At 40.7% G+C, this 18,525-nt stretch overlaps 2 protein-coding genes across 8 annotated transcripts in view; one reads left to right on the top strand and one right to left on the bottom strand.

The window, feature by feature from the left end:
* LOC145458766 (uncharacterized) overlaps nucleotides 1–18,525 on the top strand; it is a 181,010-nt gene that overhangs the window by 40,229 nt on the left and 122,256 nt on the right. The window lies entirely within an intron of this gene.
* On the bottom strand, nucleotides 136–16,322 carry LOC145458764 (uncharacterized). Of its 7 annotated transcripts, none has more exons than XM_080337241.1 (20): nucleotides 16,088–16,321; nucleotides 15,708–15,783; nucleotides 15,536–15,656; nucleotides 12,524–12,650; nucleotides 12,059–12,450; nucleotides 11,684–11,843; nucleotides 10,189–10,400; nucleotides 10,076–10,133; nucleotides 9,926–10,009; nucleotides 6,820–6,924; nucleotides 6,537–6,740; nucleotides 4,416–5,867; nucleotides 3,644–3,951; nucleotides 3,453–3,587; nucleotides 3,178–3,318; nucleotides 2,637–2,831; nucleotides 2,478–2,567; nucleotides 1,764–1,928; nucleotides 1,506–1,704; nucleotides 136–1,395 (listed from the first exon to the last, which is right to left on the bottom strand). In XM_080337241.1, exons 3-20 carry the CDS (start codon nucleotides 15,620–15,622, stop codon nucleotides 1,346–1,348), a joined length of 4,164 nt encoding a protein of 1,387 aa, XP_080193367.1. In that variant the 5' UTR covers nucleotides 15,623–15,656; nucleotides 15,708–15,783; nucleotides 16,088–16,321; the 3' UTR covers nucleotides 136–1,345. The 7 variants fall into 7 exon arrangements, with proteins under 7 accessions (XP_080193367.1, XP_080193366.1, XP_080193369.1 ...); XM_080337240.1 differs by having other exon boundaries at nucleotides 15,536–15,624; XM_080337243.1 differs by having other exon boundaries at nucleotides 10,088–10,133; nucleotides 15,536–15,783; nucleotides 16,088–16,322.

Genomic DNA, 18,525 nt, shown 5'->3' with positions numbered 1-18,525 from the left:
CCTTGATATTGTGAAGTAGGCGTCCACGTTTTCATCGGTTTTCAGAAGAAGAGATATCCTTTTGCGGATAGCTGCATTCTGCAACCATATAGCCTCCTTTCGTGCCTACACTAGCTGATATTGAGCTAGTAGCAATAAGGAGGTTCAATTGTATATTTCTGAATTGCGAAACTCCATAAATAAAATTCACATACCCTGCACGTCACTCCGCAGATATAGCGATAAACAGAGAAATATATTATTACTACTATCATCGTTAAGTGTCGAAGGTGCAGTCATATAAACTATATCGGAACAAATGTCGCAGTATTGAAGACGTAACGTAACGAACGAAAGCACCCCAGTCTTCGCTGGGTTGTATTCCTGTACGAGTGTAGCCTACTGTACGCTACGTGCCTGATTAAGTGACCAGTGACGAAAGTACGGTAACAATGTCAAGCTAAAAGAATTGCATATGAAATTCATTCATTATATATTCGTTGATCAAGTCGAGGTACATAAACTTGCCGTACTGAAACGCGGAAGTGGTACGGTGAAATAAAAGCTACCCAGAAGCAGAATGAAATACTGGACTATAGTTGGTTCCTATCTAACAATGGAAATCTTATCAATTTATAGATCCGTCGATGAAAAACTAACGCCACTGATATTAATTGCTAACTATGCCCGTAGAAAGGTTAATAATTACTTAATAGGCTAATTAGCCAACAAGAAAATACACAGCGTGCACGCATTACTTGATACTTCTAAATAATGATGGGATGCGTGTCGTCCAACATGCGACTTCGCTTGTGCGCTCCCAGCGAAATCGTCGGCGATAGCACATTTGCACAAAATGATAGAGGCATGTTCGCCGTAACCCTCGATATTGCTATGTCCTAAACGCCGAATAATCCTGTCCTTGCCAAATGAGCCCAGTGGTATACAGAGGCGACCCCCAATATATGCAAGTAACATATTTATTGATCGAATTCGTTCATTACCTTTTAAAAAATTTATGAATGCACGCTGCACTCACAGTTTTCATGGCATAATTGTTATCAATTTTAAAGCGTAGTAATATAAGTCTTGACGACTAAAAAAAGGCCATCAACATTCAAGTGGCCCGCACAATGGTTCGTAAATCTCACGTGGCCCTTTGATCGAAAAGGTTGGCAACCTCTACCTTAGTCGCATTGCAGACGCCAAAATTGTAGCATGGAAGCCGATTTTAGGATTAAATTTGAAGATATATGAACCATGTACAATGCATTTAAGATCGTAAGGAAATACATGAAACATGTGAAAAACCGAATTGATGTTATTTGAAGATTGCTGCAACAGAACACCGGTATGTTTGGGTTCTTCAAGGACTAATGTACGATACCCAGCTCCAAGCATCGTCATTTTGTAGCGCTGTAAAGACACAAGAGGGAACGTGTGACATGCAACAACAGGTCATATATACATATATATAGCTTACGTTAAGAATTTGTATGATTCGATTATCGAGCCTATTCACTCACCCTCTGAAGAAATAAATTGCAATGGAATTTCGAGAGGTTCTGCGGTTTCGCGAATATAGTTTTCCTTGCTTTCTAACAGCTTAACGCATCCACGAAAGTTGATAATTGATAATTGTTTCTTCACGTTGCTGATATTAATCAATGATAAGAGATCGTCCTGCGATGCATCATAATGGAACTCAACTCGCAGATATTCGACCTAAAATTGATTAGAACTTGGATATAGTGTTATTCAAGCTACTCATTCTCAGCCCTTACTTGATTTATTTCTAGGAGCTGTAAAAGGGATTGGAAATTCGACTCCGTTCCGATTCTCACACATACGTTGACTCTGATTTCGCAGTCCCTGGGTACAATATCCCTCAAAGTGCTGGGAATTTGGCGAAATTGCTTGATTCCGATCGCGAAATTTAGAATTTTAACCTGTCATGAAAATAGAAATTCCAGTAAATGAACAGGATATATCGACATAACTTTGCACACATCTTTTGTTGGTTCCGCAGTGATAGACATGACCTGGTAATAATCATATTATTCACAGGCATATATATTTTACGTGATCAAGACACACAATCTAAAATGCGATGAACAAGACGCATGTCATGAGCAGATTTGAGGATGCCGAAAGGACAAGGTACGGTCCTGCAATTTGGTATTCACATCGGCCTATTGTTCGATGTTAAACTGTCACGACTGTTTTTGTTTTGACAGCTCTTGTTTGCTCTTTTTCATTCGATTCATTGTTTTGTTTCCTTCATCAGGTGTTTTCTCTGGGCTTTTTGACACCGGAAGAACCATCGACATTATACGATTATGGGGAGGCTAAGTAGGGGAAGACTGTTTAGAAGTTAGATGCTATCATGGTATTAAATTTTAAAATATATAATTGTCGCCGATGCATCAGATTCATTGTTCCCGATACGGAATCCGTAAAAATATGGTTCGAACCGAATCGCATCGAAATCATGCTACCTTGAACTGGTGCACAAATGACGAAATCTCCTTTTCCTTGCAATGTTCCAGAGACTCATATTCGCTGAATTCCACCACTACCTCGTCGACCTAGCATGTAAATAAGTTTTTCGATTTTGATTTAAGAGTATCCTAGGCTTATCCAATAATGACTGATACCTCTCTGCTGACAGACCATCCTTTCGACGAGATGAGATGATAATAGTGCAGATATTGTCGGCAAGTGTTTCCAGTCACAGCGATCGATACCCCAATCGGGTCAAAGTAATCGGAGGCAACATCGACAGCTCTTATTGCATAGTCGATCATTTTGCAATGTTGCGAAGCGTCCACAGTGATGTTGAGCGAATTGTCCTATGGCGATGTAAGAACATCGGATGAAAGTGGTAATGTCAAGGCTCATTTAATATAAAAGACACTGACTAAGTTTATTTTTTGTTTAATGTGAGATGGACCCGTCTAGCTATAATGACATCACGCACAACAGTGTTATTGCGGTACGTTTTAAGCTATCATGTGAATAGTTTATTCAGATTTTAAAAAGTCAGTAGAACTGATAGCTTGCTAAGCAGTTTTCATCGGTGTAATGGCGATCATATATTGATTATACAACCTTCATTGCGCTTAACGGGATACCAAAGATGATTTACGCAAAAATGCAAGGCTCATGCCACCAGCGGTGACGATTACCGTGTATTACCTTCGTAGAGTGGAATCCAGAAAAATATTGATGGGCTTCGCTGACATCTATTTCCAAATGAATAGAGTCGGGGTGTGAGATGAAGACAAATAAGACTTTCTCGTCGATGGCATGCTGAAGAACCTTCATTCTGCGAATATTCTGAAAGATTAACTCGCTGGTTAGATCCATAGCAATAACATAACCTGAAGATTGATGTCCCGGCTAACCAAACGAATTTGCCTGACAACAATAGTTGCTTGACCGTTAGCTCATGCATATAATTCAAATCGTACTTTCCAGTCAAGACAGTCGGGTTCCACCAACGATTTTTCGTGGTGAATGACAATTTCCGCGGCGTCAATGTTTTCCAGGAAGGCATTGAGACCGCTCGTGGTGAATCTATTGTGTTGCAGATTCAGAAGATTAATCTGAAAGCGGAACTGTGCACCTTCACAACGGAACAAACGTCACACCGTTCGCTTACCTCCACTTTACAGTTTTCCATATTCTCGGCCATCAACTCCAGCAGATCGTCGTCTACTTGCGATAATTCCAACGATAGATAGTCGATTTTTTTTCGCCTTGCGATCAGAGAGCTGATCAAATGCGCGGAATCGCGTCCGAGCGGCGTGCGCTCTACTTGAATGCTATTTAGATTCGACGAAATGAGACCGAAATCGTTAGACTCATAAATAGCCGCGAGAAGTTCGAGGAGTTGATATTTGTCAGCGGATTGCAATTGAGAAGCCAAGCTTCTGCGGAGATATCGTTGTTTTTTGGATGAATCTGAGACTGAACAAAGAACATTCGATAGAGCTAACCCAAATAGGAACTTCTTGAGTATTGCAGTTGACCCCGTCAACTCGACATTGCCTTATTTTAGGATTTGTCCTCTTTTATCAAAATAATTGAATGGTCCTTCGAGGACGCTCAAAAGTGCCCAAATGTCTTCTTTTTACGCATTTTGAGTTGGTGGCTTGTTGATATTTCGTATAAACAATTTCACCAACACGTTAAAATAATCAATCCTAATTGTCAAAAGTTAAGGGAATCGCAAAGTATTCATGGGCTGAAAAATACATTTCATTTGTTGTTTTGTTACTTTTGCTTTGTCTTCGTGACTTTGAAACGTAACAATTCTACCGTGGATTTACTTGCCGGCAAAATGTCCACTTTTTGGATGATGAAATATGGCAGGCATGATGGGCATATCTCTTATTGTAGTAATATGCATGGTTTTCAGTTAGCCTACTCACCTTCCAGTAAGTGTGAGTTGGTCGTAACGGCGAAAATCAACCCACAAACAAAACGACGAACCACTGACCACCGGTCCTCGTGTAGATGCGTCGCGACGAACTCCTTGAAACCTTTGTACTCCATCTGCACAATCGCACACGCGGAGAGGAATTCTTGCATGCTTTGATGGCAGAAAAAGAATACATTATCGCCTTCGACGAGATGATGTGTCAGAGATCTGCTACGCGGAACCATGAGCAGCAAATCTCGAACGTCCTCCATTAACAAACCGCAACGTTTGAGGTCGCTCGTAGAAAATATGACAAGTCCATTTTTCATTCCTCTCTGAGAGAGTTCTTTCAATTTGTTGATTATATCCCAGATGCGTCTTCGTTCCTTTACTATGGGCGATACTTGCAGAGTTTCCAGAACTTTCGCCATCAAATCCGTCGCGCACGTAGGCGGGCTGCCGAAAAAGTTGTACACTATCGCGGCGAACATCAAAAAAGCCGGGATTGACAGAAAAGGCAATATGGCGGCTGATTTTCTTGCCATTTGGTCCCAGTTGCTTACTCCTTTTGAGCCCTCCGCTGCGGAAGTCTCAGCCGTGACGGCGTCGAAGAGCTTTTTTGCGTCACAATGCGAAAAGCCAACGAGACTAACGACGTCTTTAAGCCAGGCTTCCTGCGGCAGTGACGTGACTTTGTATTCGCGAGACGACAGAACGACACGAACCCCGGGAAGAAGGTGCCTAGACAGTACGTTAAAGAATATGGTGGCGGTGCTGGAAATCGCAAACGGATTGAGATACTCGATGTTTTCTTCTTCTATAGTCCACGGAGCCTGGTCAAACCCATCGAAGAATATCACGACTTCATTTTGATGCTCTAGCATCCATTTATAAATAATTTCCATTGATTTGTAGTCAGCGAACAGCTCTCCGAACAGAAAATGCGGTAGCGACATTTCCTCTGCTTGCTTGACACTTTTCAGATTTATGAAGTGAACTAGTTTAAAACGGGATTGGTCTGAGCTGATGAATCCACTTTCAGGATAGATTTTGCTTTTTATCATGGTTCGCCTGGCCCATCGCCGCATGCATGTTGTTTTGCCCGCACCAGCTTGGGCGACGAGTCCCAAAACGCCTAACCTTTCCTGTTTCGAGTGGATTTTTTCCATCAAAGACTCATCAGATATGGCGGTCGATTCCTGCTCGCTACCGAATTCGAAACGCCTCTCTTTGGTGTACTGGGGTTGCTTGAAAACCTTCTTTTTCGCGCCTGGATTTGATTCGTCTGCCGCTTCCTTGTGATGTCCGCCTCGGTAATAATGCTTCGACTCCACCATTTGCGGGTAGACTTCAAAATCGGGCTCGTTTATCTGGTCCGCTGCGCTCACTTCGTTGATATTGAAATGCGACTTTTGCCACGCGCTATCGTGAATTGCTTTCATGATAGCTTCGAGATGATTAGCTGCAAATATATTAGATGGATTACCGATTAGTATTATTATTAGAATGAGGAACATTCTCAGCGATACACTACGTCGTAGATTCTCAGCTTAAAACTTGGTACAATCAGAGTTGCATTTAAAACAAACGGTGTTTTAAAACACTTTGTTCAAAACATGCTTTAAAGTTTAAACAGTGTTTTTAACAGAAGCCTTTATAAAAAAAAATTCAAGTTGTAAAATTATGTCATAATTGTGTAAATACTTTCCAAAAAACATGTTGTATGATTATACGGACAATTGCCATCCGATTTTGCCGACCTATATCGATATGTGATGGTTGGAACCCTCAAAATAGTCGGTTCAGCAGCTATAGTACATATATTTCGTCAAAGGAGCAATATCTACCCTATATTTTCAACATGTTTTAAATTAGGTGCTTGTTTTAAATATGTTTGTTTTCAATTGATGTTTGTTTTAAATGCAACCCTAGGTGTAATAGTTACCGATATCTACGAAATGTCCTGGTAAACCCACCAACAAGGGACAAGCATTTTCTTAATGAATCTCTAGCTCAACTGGAGCCTTTTTGTATGTCAGTGGTAACGAAAACCAGAGCTGAGATGTGATGTGGTTTGAATTCAATAATTATTAGCTTGACCTGCTTCTGTATATGAACCGTTATCACTTACTATCACCGTGGGAATCAATATGCCCGTCCATAATGTGGGGTGCTGTTGAGATAATAGTTTTGCAGTCTATGTTATCGTTTCTAATCCGCCCTTTGTTGACGGTGTCCACCGCGCTTCCACGGAAGTCCTCGTGACGATCAACGACGTGGTAGTCACCGCTGATATTAAAGATATTTGTGGAAGGCGCAATTTGTTGCGGATTTCCTAGAAAAAGATGGCACTGATCGGAACGGGTTCATTGCTTCCAGATTTGAACTAGAAAACCAGCTGGCGCGGTTCGCACTTGGATTATCACGCATTTCATCTTTGTTACCAACGTGGACGTGGAGCTGTCCCTTGTCCTTAACGGTGATGCTTGCGTCACCGGTAACGCCTTTGATTAATGAAGCTGTGAAAATGCAGAGTATAGTTAGAGAAATGGTTCTTAACCGGTATTCCACGGAACAATAGGGGTAGATTACCCTGAGCCGGTCTCAGGAGATTCATGGAGGTAAAGGCACACGATCAGCTCAGAGATACGGTTTGTGATGGGCATTAATGGTAGATAGCAGAGATTAGCGGATTTGAAATTGCAATGTCCTAATCCAATCCAAATCCGAAGCTTCCAATCCTAATCCTAGTCTAGAAATTTTGTAGATTTCAATCCTAATACTAATCCAAATCCGGTTCAAACTTGAAATTCCACTTAGAAAGCCTTCGTCTTATGTCTATAATTCTGTAAAAATACATACAACGCTAAATGAGAGCCAAAGCACATTGAGTAATTTTGGTAGGACGTAAAACTTGGTCACTGTTCTCCTCTGGACATCAATCTCCCTGAAATTTGGTAAATTCAATCCTAATCCATCGAAGAAAAAATCTCAAATCCTAATCCAATCCATCAAAATTTCACAAATCCGATTTTTCTAAATTTTAATCCTAATCCATGCTCATTATATCTGGTAGATAGTTAGGCCCTAGCTGGCCTAGCAGAAGTCGACTTGTCACTGCTGTGGTGGTACGTCGTATGCAGGAGGGATTGCATAGGGTCCGAAATCGAAACCCCATCTATTCCAAATGACGATGCTGCCTCCAATATTCATAAGATATTTTTAGTTTGGCAATTGGTACAACCGTTTTGCATTTTGACCGAACAGTACGATGGCACTTTCCAAGGTGAAGCCTCGCAATTCTGAATTGATGTCTGGAAGGGAACAGCATATGTCACACTGATTTGCAATAACTATAGTCTATTTATTATAATGTCTTCGTTTTGTGTGAAAATCCTATTTTATGGGGTTCGTTCTTTTAACACTCTATTCGAGCATAGTTCCCTTTATGCACCAGTAATCTATATAGTAATGTATTAGATGTTAATCGGGGTACATTTTTTTGTAATGACGATTCAGCGAAAATGTGGTGTCCCGCGAATGCTTGCAGAATAGCGTCAGTGTTCCGCGGGTTAGTAAAGGTTAAGAAACACTGGTTTCGGGTGAAGATTAATGAATTTGAGTCGGGATCTCAGCAGGTTGTCAGCCGCTAGTGTATATAGTCAAAGAAGTTGGTCAAATAGAGGCTGAATTCACGCCGAGATTTTCTACCCCATTACAAGTAGAAAAGAGATTTCGAAAACATGCTGAAACGATGGCATGTGGTAGAAGAAAATGTCAGTCTGAAAGTAGGGGAGACCGGGGACAAATTTAACACCGGCAAATGCAACAATCGACCTCACCGCTATTAGAGTGGGGAATTCGGCTTGATATTTTGACTGCGCAGTAAGACTCTTATAAAATGACTTTTTTTCTTAAATTGTACTGACTACTTGATAAAATTGTTAGGTTACCTAATTTAAGCCTGCACATCAAATTTGGTTCAATTCCAACCAGTAGCCGCATTGCTACAGAAGAACAAACTTTCTATTTATTATATAAAAATATTATAAAAAAATTTCAAAACTTTCTGTTCACCCCATGGAAGTGTTGGGTTGTCTACAGAAACGATGCTGGTATAACCTTTTATCTACTGTAGATGAATCTTGTAACAGCCAGAAGTTCAATACCAGAACAGATACTACCTTACCATATCACTTTTAATGTGATCGAGAGTCAAAAAGCCAATACAAAAGTGGTGATGTGAATCTTATAGGGTTCGTTTATTTCCATAATTACACCATCCTTTCTCATGTAGATCGACTTTTGATGTGTCGACCTTCAATGGTCACTCAAGTAACTTGCCCATGACTGAATCCTCATCCCCTGACTTTGAGCATGGCCCACTTACATTTTGTCATTTGGTGTGAACAATTTATTTTAATTTTGTACGGAACAAAAGAATGCCATTAGCTTTGACGCCACACAATGTTATGTCCTCGCTTTGCTACACATCATCGGCCCATTTAACCAAGATATTTTAGCGAGGTCGGTTTCGCACCATCGCAGGGTGACCGAATGCCCAACCCATTATGCACGCTGAACAACAGCACCTTGGTGGAAGAGGCCGAATGTATGTAGGGAGATGATGGAATGAATGTGTTTCTTGTACACTTTGAGCTCGTGAAGAAGGCACGAAAGGAAGCGAAAGAAAAGATGCGAAAATGTGATGGGTGTAGCCTGGAAGCGTCTAAACTTCTCATTCATTATAGTTTAATGCAATAATGTAATTTGTGCTCCCATTTTCGTTGTTAATTACGTTTGTTTTTAGTTATATATAACACTGCTATAATTGTCCCGTATAGGTGGTACAATTGCCCCTGGGTACGGGGCGATTGTAACATTTGAGCGGCGATTTTCGCGTGCCAAAATTTCCCTGATTGATTGTTGATTGAGTTCCATTTTAGTTTTTATACCAACTATCGAGTTGTTGGCTTCATTATATGAAACTTTGGAAATGAAATTTCCATGAGAAAAACACGTAATGTTAGAAAACACAAAATGTGTTACAATTGTCTCGGTCTCACTTACTGAAATAGGTAGTTTCAAAACTGTAGATTTGGTAGAGGTGTCGCATAATTGTGGCAGTGAATCGGAGGTGGCTATTTTTAGAATTGCATAATGGTTATCTTACCGGCTAATGCAAAATGACAAACGGCTCAACAAATTTAGGTGTAATTGTCGTAAATATATTCTGTTATCGTGATACAATTCTATTTCGCACGATTATCATGACAGTTTCACTCATAAGAGTGATGCAAACAAATCTTATAGCTACTTCCTACTTTAATAGTAAGTAGTTTGACTTAGAAACTGTGATGCAGAAGTCGAAGAAGTAGTCTTAACAAACACTGGAGTCAATGAGAAATGCCTACTTGAGTACGCCGAAAAGCGGAAGTCCTTCGTTACTGAGCCAATGACTGAGTTCTACACTGATGGAAGCTACTTTATTGAGAAGGATTGCGGGCCTACTGTTCATACTTTCCACATTCCCATCGTTGGCTTTTTCGGGTAACTGCGTCCGTACATCACTCTTAGACACCTGGTGTCTGGGATAGGAACAACCTTTAAACAAAGTCTCAATCAAATCTCTATCTGAGGTCATGTAGCCTACAATTAATCTCTAAATACGTTCGTAATTACGTTGAGTCGCCGCCAGTTGAAAGTCGCTCGCACCGACAACAGGCATCTGTAAAAACATATTACTGAGAAAAAAAATCACACTATAGTTTAAAAATTCCGACCTTAGGTGCAGTGAAGCTTTGGTCCGAATGATGCGACATGGAATCATCGGGAAAACTAGCAACACTGTGGTTCATTCTGGGTTGTCGATTTGAATATGTGGAAGGGTAGCCAACTCCGGATCTTTGAACGGGTGGATATGGATTTCCGTAGCTAGATGGTATACTTCCAGCCTGTAGCAACCCATGCGCGATGGTTGGGGGCAGAATGCTCTCTGGAATGTGGGAAGCAGAAGTAGCAAATACACATGTAAAAAGACGAGTTTCAGTTGACCACATGGTGTCGCTGCACGACACTACGAGCCTACGAGGAGAGCACCAAGTCGGCCAGCCACTTCCGGGGCCCGACTAATTTATAAAGGCTATGCTTCAATCACTACGCTTCGATGAAGAAATCGCGTGTTCGATGGGGACTGCTTTATTTATAACAAAGCATAGAAAGCTGACAGAGCGACGTCATAGTGCACCAAGAATAGGCTTCAGGATTATGAGGGTGCAGAATTATGTGAAGTTTTTCCTTCGTCATAAGTGACGCTACTTTCCAGCATTTTCACCCTTTTCACGTCGTTTACAGAAGCACTTCCCAACCGGTGGGTCGCGAAGCAATTTTGGATGGGTTGCGAAGGATTTCTAAATGTTACAGCTTCCTAATTAATATGCCAAGTGGCATATCTTCTCACGATTACACGAGCAATACACATTTTAATCCCTCTACAATAAGTTGTTTTTGCGCCCATAATTTCCGTGACAGTCATTTTGATTGGAGCGCGAAAGTGGACAGTGTGTTATTGTGTATGCCTGAGAATTGGAATTAATTCCTTACTCCAAAGGTTTTGGGTATGTTGAACGCTTTGGTTCTATAGTGAGTAAATTGCGGCGACGCAAGCTGCTCAGAACCCGATAGTGTTAAACGGAAATGATACGCGCCTTCTCGTTTTTAATCATCTGTTAATCATCTTTATCTGCTTCATACACCTGTATTCCTGAATTATCGCGCAACTTGTAGGCTCCTACTCTCCATCCCATCCGCGTAAGCGATGTATGGAAAAAGCCAAGAAGTGGGCCGTGCTGCAAGTCGGCAGCTACGGAATCAAAATAAGGAATATCGAGCTGTTGTAGATGACCATCGCAGTCGAAAAACAACATGAATACCACAAACGACATGAACGACGCATCGTGCGCTGAATCGCGCTCTCATTCGTTTTGTCTTATCTCGTGGTGGGTCGCATAAGGAAATTTGGATGAAAAGTGGGTCGCGAACCGATAAAGGTGGGGAAGCACTGGTTTATAGGACAAAATATATTTTCCTTTTCCACCTTACAGATTTCTTCATACACGGTGGAAAATGGAGGGAATTGAGCAAAAGAGAATTCCTTAATAAATCCGCTATTCTGAATTAAATTCAAACGGGTATTTTCGCCTGTGGGATGATAGATGCACTGATGTCGTGAAACTCCATTTATTTGATGTCTTAAGTCTTGTGGGATATTGTGCCTACCTTCATACTGTTGCTGCTCTCTTGATCCTGGTGAGACAGACAAAGTGCTCATATCCCAGATGAGTCCATCTGTGTGATGGGTGAATTCATTGTAAGGTGAGCATTCAAACGGTCGAAATGTTTGGCTTGGCAACCGATAAGTTTCTTCAGCTGCATATGACTGGATGTAAAATAGGAATTAGGGTATTTCGTTGTCCTTGTAGTCCTAAGCGGGCTGGAATACACTGTTAAGAGTCGTAGACAGTGTCGGTCGTTTCGTTTTGTGGAAGTCGATATAGCCACGGACGGATTTAAGTCGAAAGAATGAAAAGCACGTGCGAGACTGAACCATATATATTCTTGCTACAGAACTAGCGACGCGTAATCAAATATTACCTGACTAGGTGGTAGCTGCATAAATGAAGTCTGGTGCGCCACTTGTCTGAGATTGGGCGGAACTGGACCGGATACGGAGTGACTGAAATCGTGATAAGGTATGAGCCTTATGCAGTCGTTATAATTATGCCCCGTGTTCATCGCTCGGATAAAATACGGTGAAGGGTATTGTTGATGATGCATAAAAGGACCCTGCGATCTTGGTGACATGTTGTAAAGTGGCAATTGTTGATATATTCTCTGATCGCCCTGATAGCCATAAGGTAATTGATGGTGGCGGTTCAATGGCTGGAATCGTTGATTGTGTTGAGGCGAAGAGATCCCTCGATACACATGGTAGGTGGATGGTAGGTGTTGCCCGAGTGGCTGGAATGTTCCCACCTCATGGGATTCTGTTAAAACAATTCGGCCTACTTCAGACTATGGCATTTAGGATATACCTTCAGCAGTTTTGGGCAATCTCACCTTGTGACATGCCAGAAACACGTGGACTTGGGTATTGGAGTCTAGTTTTGAATTCATCACGATGCATGTAGTAGTCGTTCGTTGGTACAAAGCTCTGGCTGTAGTGTGAAGTGTTCGATGCAGATTTCTAAATCGCCAAATATCGATAGCAGGCCTTCAGAATACATTTATAGCAGTCATATAGGGGATAGCCTATATTTTAGGGCATATATCGGGTATAAACGCGGAATAATTAGGAAGATTTGTCAATAGGTTGGCTTGGCGTCATTCGCCATGCTGATAAATTCATGAATCTTCAGCAAAACGCACTTGGCTCGGAACAGTCGGAGTAACTTGATTTCGCGTGATTCAACCAGGAAGTGCGAGGAGTGCATAATTAGTTAGGTGCCGTGATAGCGTTATTAAGTCGTGTTTTACAGCAAAGTATTATAATAATTATCAGTGTCTTCCAACCCTTCTCGACCAAGAAACGCCTTGTGCATTAGCATTAAGCACAGACCTACCGTAGAGAAGGACTGTTTAAAAATAACTTTTTTACCGGCTACTGGATAAAATTGTCGGGTTGCCTAAACAACGCTGGGCACCAATTTGACTCAATTCTAACCTGTAGAAGCATTGCTATACAACAAAATAGTTTTTAAATTATTTAATAAAGAAAAACATGAGGCATTTCTAAATTTCACTGAAATTCCTCATGAAATTCTTAGGTTGTCTAAGCTTTGAAGAAATGATGCGCAACAAATTTGGCTCAATTCCAACCAGTAGTAGCGAAATTATTGGTGTTCAAGATTTAGGATTTCGAATCTTAGTATTTTCGGAGGGTAGATCTATAATAGATTAAATTAATGAACTTGTCACCGTATATAGGGGAGATGTGGTACCGATGGATCACTGGGACCGAAAATACTTTGAAAATTCTCTATGATAATTCCATGATTACACTCCGTGAACTTGTCTACAATTGCATGCTGGCAAAATCTTTCCTCACATACAAGAAAATTCGACGTGGGCGAGCTATGGGGTCTCTCACAGATGATTTTTGTTTTGGGGGGTCTGAATTAAATTTAGATCGACATATACATTTTTCTTTGTAACCTTCAACACGAACAAACCAGCAATCATTTTTATTGTGAAGTGTAGGGCTTGTATCAGGCTATATAATGGCATCTATTATTTTTTCAGTACTTTCCTTGAGTGGACTTTTTTTGGATTCATGTATAAAATTCGTAGGGTGGGGACCAATGATACAATAGCCAAATCAAGCAAAATAATCAAGCATACTAACCATGAAATCAATGAAACATGCCTACGTACAGCAAATCTTTATCTAATAATTGCATATGATGTTTTATCGCTTTAACGAGGTATTTGGAAGTCACACTGTCGATTTTCGGGCAATTTGTATGTACCCACAAATTTATAAGTTCGAGCCTAAATCGAAACGTGATTTTATGACAACATTTGAGTTAATATTAATTCTATTTTTTGACAGTTGCGACCAAACATTCTTCTTTGGCTTGCTGCAGCTTAGATTATAATACTGAGCAAGAAAAGTAGTCACATTTGAGTTTTTTAAGGTATATGTGTCATAGGTCCCCGGGTCGTGTGTCATTGGACCCACCAGGTGGGGACCGATGACACGTTCGAGCAACAAATTTTGAACGTCCATAAATATTTTTTGAAAAGACGGGTATTCATGTATATGTGCGCGATACGTAGAGCTTGTATCAAAGTGCTAAGTCAGCAAAAGATCTGCTGTTTTCAGCTGAACATTTCGGGGCCAGCGATCATTTTCCAATTTTTGATCCATCGGTACCACATCTCCCCTACTATTTTTTTCAAATCCAAAATTTTGTACTCCAATAACTTCGTTTCTACTGGTTGCAAATGCAATTGAGCCAAATCGTTTTTTCAGACAATCTAACACAGGGGCGGCCAACCCGTAGCCCGCGGGGTAATTCTCGAAATTGGTTGTATTTTCAAAAAATAAATTGCCATAAAGTACAATGTTTCGCATATTAGCCGAAATCTTCGATATTTATGAGTCCAAGCGCTGAATAATCACGTCCTTGCCAAATGAGCCCAGAGGTATGCAGATGCGACCCGCAATATATGCAAGTATAGCATTATTATTGACCGAATTCATTCATTACCTTTGAAACATTTTCGCTGCGCGCGGCTAGGCCGTAGATAGGCACTGAGTCTTCATGTCATAATTGTTACTGATTTTGATGCGTGTTATTATAAGTATTGTTGACATTACACTGTTACCGAATCCGGTTCGCTCCTATCGGAAGGCAAAAATGGTCACCGATTCAAGAGGTCCGCGCAATGGTTGGTAAATCTATGTGGCCCCTGGGCCTAAAAGGTTGGCCACTCCTGATCTAACACCTTCATGTAGTAGCCAGTACAATTTGAAAATAATCTATATCTGTTTTAGTTAAATAAATCTAAAACTCTTTTCTTATATAGCAATGCTTCTAACTGGAGGTTGAAATTGAGCCAAAATTGGTGTGAAGCGATTTTTAGGCAACCTGAATTATTTCTGTACAGCCCTACCGTACAGTCATCTTGAGTAGAATCAAATGAAACTTATGAATCATGGTAAAATGATGAAATTTACAGCAAAATATTAAATTCATTGACTACTGTATCGTAATGAAGGAGGAATAGACTCGTGTAATTACACTCTTATTGTAACGATTGCAACAGTATATAAAATGATTTACCGGAGTTCAGCTCCGTATCAGATCAGCACAGTGAGAACAGAATCAAACTACAAACGTTTTGCGGCCATCGCGAGATCATTCACGGAGCCCTAGTTCTCCGAGGAATATCGATTGAAATAAGTAATCACCGAATGTAGCCTACTAGATCTGCCGTTTCGATAGCGAACAACGAGCTGTGTACACTCTACATAGGCTTAAAATTGCGAAGCGAGAATAACCTTATAGCTTTGTCAGTAAATATCATATATCACGTGAGCAGCGAGACAAACTTTGGCAGACCAACCTGTTCCTGCGGTATTGTCTCCTTCGTCGACGTCATCACATTTGACGAAGGATTTTGTTTCACATTGGACTGCGAACTCGACGACATTGCTGAGTTGAAGAGCGTTGATTGGTGGAATTAACTGATGTTAATATATGAATGTATTCCCTTAGCTGTTATTTAAGCCACTTACAACGACTTATGATGCGATATCATATATCAATTACGGTCGCAACGGCGTAACTCGGCAGAGTTTATCGATCATGTTCCTGAAAAAATGATACGAGATGTAGCCTTGGCCTATCCGGAATGGCCTGACATTTGTCGTTCATAAGATGGCCATGGTCACATTTTATCATCATTGAGCACGTGTATCGCTTCCTCTATTATATTATAAACTCCGAAACTATTCAAAACACGGCAGAATTCATATCTTTTATACTATATAATTCTAGGGAAGATGATTAAGAGTGGTAGGCCTACTCAAACATTCGGGAATCTAAGTTCTGCTGAACATGCATACATAAAATGAAGTTTGTAACTAAAATGAACGCAACAACCATAAAAGCGCACCTGAGTCTTGATGATAATATCCAATGGATTTCCTGAATCTATTGGCCTGTCCTTTGTGGCGACATTGCTAGTAGCAAATCATAAGTTCCTCTTCGAAATAGTCTGGCAAATACCAGCTAGTAATCAATATTTGCTGAATGCCGCAGTATCGGTGAGCAATAGACCGTGTATTTCGTATTGTTTGTATCTGTTTCTGTTTGTGTAACAGTTGGCTTGTAATAGATCGTAGATCAGGGTGGAGGTTGGCAAACCTTTGCATACAAAGAGCCATTTGAGTCCATTTATCACCCCCCTCTGCAGGACGACGTACCCCCTTAAACGTAATGTTGCATTAACGGGCACACCATTGAAAGACAAAACACACAGTACTAGGCTAATTTGTAATCCCAAACATCATTTAACTGACGCTATTCCACAAGTAAATTCATTATTGGAAGTGTTTTGTAAAGGCAAACGTGTAAATTATGGCATAAACTCTACCCTGATTATCAGCACAACGAAAATTCAAACAAAAGTTTACTTTTGCGAATTTTGAATTTTGGTTAGTACTCCGTGAAAATTGCCATAAATTCTTTCTCGCACTGGAATAACACTGCAAATAACGAAAAGTAAGTAAATCACAAAATATTACGAAGTAGCAGTAGCGGGAAAATTAGATTTACGGAAAAGTGGAAGTTCTTCGTTACTGACCACCTGCGTATCAAGTATAAATTTTTAAGTTCAGCGAGAACAGCAATTGAGCATGGGTCAGTCGACCCTATGAACAAGCAAAAGAAGTTCGCGGTCGTGGGAGCGTTGCTACTCTTTGCCTCACATAGTCTGAAAGGGAACCTGGGTAATGGCGCTTCGGCGGGCAGTGCGATGAAGGAGGAGCGGAAACACTGGAATCCATTCTCCAGGGGATAGAATGGGAGGCTCCCTAAAGCAGCGCGGTGTCCGGTGAACTTGCGTCGACCGTTGGAAATTCGATTGAGACGATTTAATTTTCGCGCGAGGTCCAACTCATCCGTAGCAGGTCTCAAAGGTCCAAGGCCGACGAAACTATATAGCCAAGGGCAAACAACAAATCATATCCGTAACTTCGGGACAGGATTGACGTAAGAGCCGGCGGGTCGGTTGAGCATTGACACTATCAGCGGGCACCGGGAATCGGTCGGCCGGGGCACCGGTGCTCAAGTTCCTTTGCGATGACTTTGACTTGAATATGTGAATTTGGCTAGTTTATTCAAGATCGGGTTCCAGTGACGTGCGGTCAAGGGAGGCACGTGAGGCAGTGCCAGGATGAGTAAAGGAAAATTGTGAAAACCTTCAATGAATATTAACATTTTCCGTCGATGTTCTTGAATAACGTGTCTCTGAAGCCCTACACAACAAGCGGGCTAAGCCAATCGACATCATAATAATATGACATATCCAATAGCTACCTAGACGGAAAGATCTCTATAAGTTGAAAGAGAATGCGCGAAAATTCGCAGGGCCCTAATGCATTCTGTGGACTAAGTTCTACGTCAGGAATAATTGCTCGAATGTGTTTAAAAGTAATGGAGCTTTTAAATTGAATTACATTGCAAGATTTTATCGCCTATTCTACTACTACTTCCTGGTTACGAACACTCTCAAGCTCACTGAAAACTCAATACATCCTATGTCCTATCTGTCTTCGCATGACATATATAGCATCACGATCTTGTGACCAGGGATATCTATAACTTCTAGATATCCATGCTTGTGACATTTACAAAATATATTCAAAATCAATGAAGTGCTTCACCACCATTACCAACATGCATCTTTGACAATTTACCCGAGTTTGAATGTGTCTGCTACATGTTTATGGCGTGTAAAACAAAATATATCTTGCTTTTCGAGATGAACACCACCATCAGGCTTTTACTTATATAGTCGCTAAAGGGAGTCGAATTCATAAAGTGTGGAAGCTTACGCTGACATTGTGTTACTACAGTATATCCGCATATATGCAGATCGGGAAATGAAATTATGACAGTTGAAATAAGTGACTCACCACCGCGTCAGGAAGAAACAAATGAAGGGCAAACGCTTAGTTTGCTAGTATTCAATAGTAAATTGAAGTTCTGTATTTGAATATGCTACTGCTTTGAATGGGAATTATGGTGCTGTAGCCTATGAGGTGATGGCGCGGTTCTCATGCTTAAGTGTTTGGAATATCGTTTTGGTATTCATTCATTCCTCGAAGCAATATAGATAAGGCATAGGCCTACTTTGAAAATGTTCTAACGCTGACAAATACAAATATTGTTATAAATCAATCCACCCTCGCAAGGCCAAGCGTAAAGTGGGCTTTATTATATATTTATAATACAATTGTATAGTTATAGACCTTAAACATTACTTGTGTTTTCAGTGCATTGGTTTTACGCGATATTTTATCATCGATGAGGACCCTTCATCCATTTGTC

The sequence above is a fragment of the Botryllus schlosseri genome, chromosome 16 (genome assembly GCF_051294905.1).
Source record: "Botryllus schlosseri isolate E-star chromosome 16, Bs_hap1, whole genome shotgun sequence".
Taxonomy (NCBI): Eukaryota; Metazoa; Chordata; class Ascidiacea; order Stolidobranchia; family Styelidae; genus Botryllus; species Botryllus schlosseri.
The sequence above is the reverse complement of the archived record's forward strand: the minus strand, read 5'-3'. Positions and strand labels throughout refer to the sequence as shown.

What these genes read in the sequence shown, in the direction of transcription:
- LOC145458764 (XM_080337237.1), bottom strand. Translation starts at nt 15,622, where the DNA reads ATGTCGTCGAGTTCGCAGTCCAATGTGAAACAAAATCCTTCGTCAAAT. An exon ending in CTGGATTCCACTCTACGAAG is followed by an intron (nt 2,832 to 3,177) that starts GTAATACACGGT and finishes ACATCGCCATAG; the next exon opens with GACAATTCGCTCAACATCAC. An exon ending in AGCTCCTAGAAATAAATCAA is followed by an intron (nt 1,705 to 1,763) that starts GTAAGGGCTGAG and finishes AATCAATTTTAG; the next exon opens with GTCGAATATCTGCGAGTTGA.